This window comes from Apis dorsata, unplaced genomic scaffold (genome assembly GCF_000469605.1).
Source record: "Apis dorsata unplaced genomic scaffold, Apis dorsata 1.3 scaffold_188, whole genome shotgun sequence".
NCBI classification, from domain to species: Eukaryota; Metazoa; Arthropoda; class Insecta; order Hymenoptera; family Apidae; genus Apis; species Apis dorsata.
This window is the reverse complement of record NW_006263473.1, coordinates 177,948-187,134: the sequence shown is the minus strand read 5'-3', so window position 1 is coordinate 187,134 and position 9,187 is coordinate 177,948. Positions and strand designations below refer to the sequence as shown.

Below are 9,187 nucleotides of genomic sequence, written 5' to 3'. Positions count from 1 at the left end.
TAAAAAACATTTTTTATTTTATATTTTGTAACTTCTTTCAATTAATATAAAATATAATTAATAAGTTTAAAAAAATATTTAATAAAATATATTCATAAAAAATTATAATAAAATTATAATATTCTTTTTTATTTATTAAAAACAAGTATATTTTTTATTTAAATCTTCGATTACGTTATTCTGTATCATAAAATTAAAGATAATAAATAATAGATAATAATATTTGTAAAATGTTAGATAAACAATTGGTTGAAAGATTAAGATATAAATTTAAACATTATTATTGTTATCTTGTATGATATATTTATTGTAAATGTCAATTTTATTTTAATTTGATTTTAAATTTAAAAATTTTTTTCATATATGAAACATTTTGTCTTCAATGCATTTTAATTCTAATTCAAACAATAATAGCGCATTACCAAATATAGGCCGAGGTTGTTCTCCATCAGCTACATCTCCGCTCTGAAGTAAAAGCATCGCTTTTAACCATTCATCCAGTTCTTTTTCACTCTCCAGAATTAAGCAAAAGCATTCATCTTTCGTATATAATGCAATAACATGTTTGTGTTTAGTATCTACGCGTCTATTAATATTAAAGCAACTGTCCAATAAAATGCTACGTTTCGGTGGTTGTCTATTTTCAAATTTCTTTTTACTATCATAATATTCAAGACATGCTGGATATCCTGGTGCTTCGCCACGCAGTACAAAGTACTTTTTCTTTTGAGTCTTTAGTTTCTTCACGTGACCGCAGAGAACAACGGGACCTCCTGAAGGGGAGACTAAACCCCTGCTCGAAGACATCGTCCCAATGACGATCGAAAAGGCCGTTGTCGCGAAGAATTTTGCAATTCCTCTGGTAAACGTTATATTGTACCATTTAAATGGTACACAAACGGTTATAGATAATCAATTTATAACACATATTTTACATTCAAACATGCTATGTCAATTCTTCATTGTAGTAGAATGCGCGTTCCCACCCACGTTGTTAAAGCAATTTAGTTCAAAGGACACACTTCCGTTAGAAATGATCTTTTCACTGGCATAGATATTTCAATAAATAGAATATGGATATCACTATTTTCATTAACATGATAGAAATTTACGAAATTGTATTTAAATTGTTGGACAATTGTATTATTTTTTTGCGCAACGTGTCTGCTGTCCTGCTTTTATCATGCAAAGGTTGTCGTCGATATCATTGTACTTGAAGCACGCCAACGGTGGAAGCACGTGTCGGGGGTAAATAAGCAATAACACGCCACCACAGTGCATGTGCACTTAATATGTACTAAGAGCGTCGCATGAATCTGTCTTTTCGATGCAATTCAAACAAAAGTGTATTATTGACTAACCGTGTTTTCCAAGGTTAAAGAATTAGGAAACGGTTAATTCTGTCGATGAAAATCAAAGATTCTTTGTATCAATTTCTTGATAAACTCAAAAGCTATCTATTCAGCTTTTTATGATCGTAATTGTTAGTAGATTCTAAGTTCCACCTGTCACACAATTTTGTCTAGTTTCCTTTGCCGCGACTCGCAACTCTGGCGATATCCTAGGGCGACGGATTACACGCAATCTGAGGTCAACAGTATTCGCCACCATTTACATATTTTGCATTTGTGAATATCTTCTTTAAAGAATTATTCAAAAACTTTAAGAAATTTCTTTTTTGAGTTAGAATTATTCGTGCACCTGTTTATCGCGTCAAATAATGCAAAATTTATTGCGTGGTCCACAATGGTTGGCGCGTAACACACACAGACACATATAAAGAAATACTTGTATACACGATGATACAGAGAGCAGACACACGCGGGCGTTTTCACGTGTACAACACACACGCGAAAGAGTGCACGCGCGCGCACTCGTGGCCGTTCGCTCGTTGCGAGTACGTTTAGAGGAAATATGTAGAGAGGTAGAGAAAAAGAGAGAGGGACAGGCGATGCACACGCAGGTGGGTGGTTGAACCCCTCTTATCACTAATAAGCACGATATAAAGACGGTCTGCTTCGGGTAAATAGGCTATTGTCAAGGGCAGGACAATTTTTTTCATGCGCAATAGTAGGCACATCAAAACACGGCAGCATTCCAGGTCGATGCGAGAACACACTCCTCTTCCCACACCCCCTATACATATATCGAGCACTTTGCGAAAACACACAAATGGAATTCACGATGTGATGAATAACACTGTAGCATTATGCATGATGTGTCCTAAACGCAGCTTTCGATTGGACATACGCGAAATCTGTTCACTACAATCACATCTGCTTGAGGTGAAAAATTCGGGTCTCCTTTCGTACCCACCATCCCTCTCTCCCCTTTCCGCCCGCGTGCGAGCGACAAATACCGCGTCACTGTGATCACAAACGTGTGGTTTAACTGTTTTCTTTGATAATCAACTTAAAGATCACACGCTTTCACGGTTTCTTTCGTACACGTCGACGTTCACAAACGACACGCACGTATCTTGAACTTTTTTCCGTCGCACGCCTAGACAGCTAAATAGGCGCTCATGTCCATCTTGTAAAGGTCATGTGTATGGTAAGCTCCGCAGTTGTAAACAAGATGTACGCAGGCGCTAACCGCTCGAATGGCAGCGACGGCGGCGACTCGATACGCGATACGCCACGACCGTAAATACACATACGTACGTACGTATTTACGTACACATGCGGTTGTCTCCTTTCAATGGCGTAACTATCGTATCAACTAAATACCGTATTGCGGTAAATTTTTCTGAAGATCGTTTTAATTGCACTATGTTCTTTTAACAAATATAAATTATCGATTTAGATTTATTATTATTATATCAATAAATATTTATCTATTTTCATTGTTTAATTTGTTTATGAATTTTTAATGAATTTGAAAAATTTTTTTTATGGTTATATATCTTTATGAAAAATTTATTATTTTATCTGTGATAAATTTATATATATGAATCGAAGAATGAATGAAATAGCAAATATGATAAATAATAATATGATAAAAAATAGATGCGATATCATGACAATATTAGTTTTAAATTACGCCACTTTTGTTACGCCATTGCTTTCTTTAATATCTCACACTACATAGAACGTCATAATATAGAGACGTATGCTTACATGAACACGTATGCGTACTTTCAAGTCAAGGTGGACGACTATGGATACACGCATTTCGCTCGCGTAGTTCTGGGTATTGGATCCTCATCGGCAGGGTCGTTTGTAAACACATACATAAGCATAAATAAATTCCTTTAGATTAATTGTCTATACTAATCGTTTTTAATACAGTGTTGAAGAATAAAGTATAGTTTCTAATGAAGAATGATATATAATATTACACAATTCGAAAAAGTAAACCTATATATACTTTAAATTTATATGAAACTATAAAATAAAAATAAATATAAATTAATTGTGTATTTTCGTGATGTTATGATAATATATATATATTAAAAATTAATAAAATATTTATTTTACTGAAATTAAGTATTAGATATTCATATATAAAGTCTAGAGTTCGTACTTGCTTAAATTTAAAATTTTTTGTTTATGATTCATATCGCGTATATAGTTATTTAGTAATTATTCAAGATAGCCTTATAATAATTAATGTATTCAAAAGGATATTAATAAAATTTAAATAATTAGTCACAATAGTTATATTTATAACAAAAATATAAGATATTTATTTCTTTGTATTATAAAATAAAGATTTCATTTTAATCTTATGCATAATAATTACGACAGTGATATATAATATATCTTGGATTACATTACATGAACTATTTTATTCAAATATTTCTTATTTAAACATTTGTCAAAATTGCAAAAATTAAATTAATTAAATTCAATATAATTGCTAAAAATAAAATTTAGCTTTGAATAATACTGTTTACAATTATAAATTCAAAAAATATGAGATAATAATTTTTGATTTAATTATTGTAAAAAATTTATTAAGTAATTACTATACGTTATCAAGTAATTACTATACTTTTGTCAATACTATTTTCATACACTAATATAAACTTAAAAAATGATTTAATGAACTATTTTATAAAGAATAATAGTTTTATATCTTATCTCTTATTATTATAATACTTTTTAAATCTATAGTTTAATATTTAGTCTATTAATTATTGAAACTATACATATGAAAATATATGAGATCTATCATATCAAAATTATATTTGATTTGTATTGAGTATTGTATAGTTTTAATTAACAATTTAATAGAAAAATGTTTCAGTCATAGGTAATATATACCTCACAAATAATATAATGTGTCTGCAAGTGATAAATGTGGTTCTTGTTGTATATTTTGACCAACAAGAGAAACAAGCTTATGTGCATATTGACAAGGAGCAGGTACTTTTATAGTACCAGGCCAATTATAATATAAATGACAGAGCTTATATGTTAATCGTTGTATATGATCAGGTTTCATCTTTTTATTGTCATAAATGACAATGTAGTGAGTAGGTGATACTGTACCTTGACGTATATTCTGAGAAACTAAAAAGAAATCATAGAGAGCTGGTTTTGTTATATGAGAATCCACAATGGTTCCTGGTGGAGGATTCTTTAGTCCTGTAGGCTAAATAAACACAATTTTATTTGTATAGATATAAAATATAATCTGTTAATATTTAGTTTTTTTTTTTAAACTTACAGATATTTCAAATAATCGTGTATTAATACGTTTCTGAACTACTATTACGGTTAATGTTGGTTGATAATTTATTTCTATAGTTTTGAATGTTGCTAATAATTGTTTTACTTCATATTTAGCAACTGTATCTAATTGTCCATCACCAACTCCATCTCGGTACACAATAATACGATCTGGATAACGTTTATTTCGCTACAATATAAAAGAATAACAATATATATATAATATAATATAATTAATAATATATATTTATAAATATAATAAGAATATATAAATATAATAAAGATACATATATATACATATAAATGAATATTACTTACTCTATAGTAAGCCTTTATTGCTGAAATTAAACATATTTGCAATATATCAACTAACTCTTGATGTTTACCTTGTAGGCAAATTTTACTATGCCAAGATGTTAATAATTTATCTAAGCTTGCTACAAAACCAGCTACACTACCTTTCATTGATTGGCCAACGCCTGAATGATATACATCTATTCCACATATCATACAATGATCCTGTATTGCAATAAAATTTAGTATTATATGTCTTTAAAATTAAAAAATTATAAATACCATATGCATACCATAGGTATAGCTAATGCCCAAAGTGCTCCACCTAATTTACAATTAATTTGTAAAGCAATTTTTTCTGTTATACTCTTTAATTTATCACCACGAGAAATAGTTCTAGACATAATTACTTGAGAAGGTACAGGCATTTCTACACAGCACACTCTAGACATCAAAAAATATATTTTTAATTTGAAAAAATCTTAATATATATGTATAAAATGTTTTACCTTTTTACTGCAGAATATCTATCAGTTCTATTTGTAGGAAATACAATGACCATTAAATTAACTGTTTGGTCAATATTTTTCTTTAATGCTTGTACATATGTTTCAATTCTATCATCTCTTAAACAAATCATCTGTGGTTCTCTAACATTCATACCTATAACTTTTGCAACATTTTTTAACATACCAACAAACTCTTGTGTACATCTTGTATCTTTTTGACAATATAAAACACACCAATGATTCAAATTAGGCTAAAAATATGATTATATCTTAAATATTAGATAAGCTATTGATATATAATATATAAAAACATACTTACAGTTCGTAAAACAGTATTTCTACATACTGCAGAACTCCATTCTGCAGGCTTTGCAGGTGGTGGTATAAATTTTGCATTAGCAAATTGTATTTGTTCAGGTCCAAAAACTCTACCTGTAAATTCTGCTATATCAGATTCCAATTCTAAACCCCACTCAGATAATATTTCTCTTGGTACACTATTACTTCGTACTTGTTCTACAAAATGTCTGAATACATCACATCGGGCATTGGGAGACATTTTAGTCAATGAATCAAGATCTTTCATTACTCTAAAATCTGAACGAATACTGTCGCTCAAACTTGCTAAGTAACACAATTCAGGAACCAATAATATCAATTGTTCTTGTGTCTGCATTTAAAATTTGTAGAATGCAAGTAATTGACATTTATGTTTCATGTTTAGTTGATTTCGTCATTAAAATAAAATTACTCACTTCACCAGTAGATAATTTATTTTTGGCACAATGTACTAAAAGTGGTTGACCTTTATCTGTTATTTCTAAATTCCAATGTAATTTATAATAATTTATTAAAGAAATTTTGTCACTTCCTTTATCAAATTCGTATGTAGGATTTTTATCCCATGCAATATCATCAATACGATAAGTTTTATTATTATATCTTGTAAAAACTGATAATCCAATTAATTCTCTTATAATGATATCTTTAAAATTTGGTTTTCCTCCAAACTTCATCCTGCATCATGTATTTTATGATAAGAAAAAATTAATTTCATAATATTAAAATTTAAATAAAATTATTAATAAATCTTACATTATATCACGTACTGTTTCTGTCCGCATGACACGATGTCGTGCGTCTATGCATAATTTTAAACCTCCATCATATTCATTGATAGCTGTGACATATCCTGGCCATACTTCTAACTTATGTTGTGGTACAGAATGTATTCCTTTTGGATTAAAACTATGTTGACCAATGCGAACTAAACTGAGAGCTCGCATAACACGACCAAGTAATACATTAAAAAATGGAATATTCTCAGATATACTTTGTTGTTTTTTATATATCACTTTTAATTCCACTTTTGACTCATCCATAGGATGTATAGATGTAAAAAGATTTATCTAAAAATTATATTATATAATAATAGAAATCAATTATTTTTTAACTTAATCACTAACAAATTTTTATAGAATATGTTTTTATAAACTTTAAGAAATCCTTTCTATTTGTATATATATATTGATTTTCATTACTTACATCTTGTTTTAATTTTTGTGGTAGATAAAGTGTTACTCCATCAAATACTTTTGTTCGTCCAAGTGCTTGTACATGTTGATTAAGAAGTTTTCTACGAAGTGGTCTTGAATCAATGTCAGGATTAAATTTAACTTCATAATTAAATAGTCCTTTTGCAGGATCTAACTTAAGGTTAATATAGTTAGCACCCAATTGTATTCTAAAAATTGATTACTATTCTCTAACCTATATTTAAATTTTATTGTAATTATTAATTACATATACATATATATATATTGATACTTACGGCTCCCCCTCAGTTCCTTGATGAGACATTGGTTTATGTGATGCTTCAGATTTAGGTTTATTTTCTTGTATTGTAATATCAGATAATTTACCTAATACTCCTGCATCATCAGAAGAATTTTTAACAATGTTCGGTTGTTGAGGAATTGTTTCATTTAAACTATAAAAATATATTTTCTTTTGCTATTTACATGTTAAATATTTTTTTTTTTATAATATATTTTTTTAGTATTTATGATTTTTTAAAAAAAAAATTTTTTAAATGAAAAATAAATTTGAGTTACATAACTTGATAATATACTGATTGATAATATAATAAATACTCTATTTAATATTTTATTCTTTTTATTACAATAAAAATATTTTTGATATTATATATAATGATTTAAAAATTATTGCTTATTTTTAATATATAATTTAATTTATTAGAAACAATATTTTGCTTACTAAAATTTTGTTTTAATAATTACAATTAATTAAATTTTACAATATCTGTTGCTATTTATAATGTATTTAATAATTATATAATATTATATTGTAAATATTATTGTGAAAATATTGAAATATACTGAAATATATAAATATATAAGATAAATATTTGAAAAATATAATGAATCAAATTCAAACAATATTTAAATGAATTCTAATATTTAATAGCTTTCATACAATATCTCATTATATATAAAGAATCCCAAAAATATTGGAATATCTGTAAATTGGAGATTTCTGAGTTAATTTCAAACATTTTTCTTTGCAAAAATTTTTATTACGATTTTGTTATGTGTAGTCTAATCGAACCGCGACTATAGTATTGTGTCGGCAACCAAATATATTGAAATTATCTTGAAATTATCTCAAGAATTTTCAGTTTACGGATGTTTCAACATTGAACTCTGTATATCTAATAAGACAAAAATTTTTAATAAAACAATGATTTTAATTTTGCAAATGTTTTTTATTATATTATTACATATATATATATACATATATACATATATATATATTTATATAATAATGTTAAAATACATACCTAGTTGTTTTAAGTCTACTAAGCAAAGATCCTCTACCTGAACTAATTGTTTGTATTGGTTTAGGCTGTAATGTTTCACTAGATTTCATTTCTTTTAATACTTGCAATAAACTAGCTCTTCCACGTCCTATTGTAGAACTTGATGGAATTTCAATTACAGATTGAATATTAAATTCTGTTTGGTTTTTTGATTCTTTGGCATTATTACTTGCATTTAATGTAGATGATATCCCCTGTAATATTCCTTCATTTTCAGCTTTTTCTTTTTCTTTTAGAAGTTTTAATAAAATACTTCCTCTTCCTTTGCCAAATTGCTTATCTCCTTCCATTTTTCCTAAATATATTATAAAGAAATTTTATTTTATAGTAAAATTTTGTTTTATTTTAATTCTATAATAATTTATTATATATGACTATTATAAATAAAAAATAAACAAAATATAATTATAAATATATAACATACAATATATATAAAAATAATCATCATCAAATTAGTTATATTGGTATTTCTTGAATGAATATAAAAAAATATTAAAATATAACATTAAATATATGATGAAAATTGACAAAAATATGAAATGATTAGTAGTAAGTGTATAACATTATTTTATAATAATTTTTTTGTAATATGTTTATTATTGAGAATAAGGAGAGAAAATTAAATAATTTAATATTAAAATATAAAAAGAGAACTTAAAATGTAGAATTTAAATACAAATTACTTTTAAAAATATTTTTCTTTTTTTTATAATATAATATAATATAATAATATTTTGATATAATTATCTATAAATAAATAAAATGTGAAAATTTAGAAAATATTTGTAAAATTCAAATATATTATATTA

General features: G+C 26.9%; 2 protein-coding genes across 5 annotated transcripts in view; both read right to left on the bottom strand.

Moving 5' to 3' along the window:
• LOC102670752 (insulin receptor substrate 1) overlaps positions 1-2,801 on the bottom strand; it is a 10,713-nt gene extending 7,912 nt beyond the window's left edge. The window contains exon 1 of one of the 3 annotated variants that reach the window (XM_006614478.2): positions 423-2,801. In XM_006614478.2, the coding sequence (XP_006614541.1) occupies positions 423-807 (385 nt within the window). In that variant the 5' untranslated portion in view covers positions 808-2,801. The remainder of the gene's footprint in view (positions 1-422) is intronic. The other 2 variants (XM_006614479.2, XM_006614480.2) reach the window with 2 other exon arrangements.
• A 1,352-nt stretch (positions 2,802-4,153) lies between these two features.
• The window catches only part of LOC102671165 (piwi-like protein Ago3), a 5,548-nt gene continuing 514 nt past the window's right edge, over positions 4,154-9,187 (bottom strand). Inside the window, exons 2-13 of one of the 2 annotated variants that reach the window (XM_006614483.1) lie at positions 8,340-8,673; positions 7,311-7,469; positions 7,025-7,223; positions 6,575-6,888; positions 6,235-6,496; positions 5,799-6,149; positions 5,480-5,730; positions 5,264-5,414; positions 5,135-5,195; positions 4,995-5,014; positions 4,675-4,866; positions 4,154-4,599 (exon numbers count right to left, since the gene is read on the bottom strand). In XM_006614483.1, the coding sequence (XP_006614546.1) occupies positions 4,270-4,599; positions 4,675-4,866; positions 4,995-5,014; positions 5,135-5,195; positions 5,264-5,414; positions 5,480-5,730; positions 5,799-6,149; positions 6,235-6,496; positions 6,575-6,888; positions 7,025-7,223; positions 7,311-7,469; positions 8,340-8,668 (2,619 nt within the window). In that variant the 5' untranslated portion in view covers positions 8,669-8,673 and the 3' untranslated portion in view covers positions 4,154-4,269. Of the gene's footprint in view, positions 4,600-4,674; positions 4,867-4,994; positions 5,196-5,263; positions 5,415-5,479; positions 5,731-5,798; positions 6,150-6,234; positions 6,497-6,574; positions 6,889-7,024; positions 7,224-7,310; positions 7,470-8,339; positions 8,674-9,187 lie in introns of both variants that reach the window. The other variant, XM_006614482.1, reaches the window with a different exon arrangement.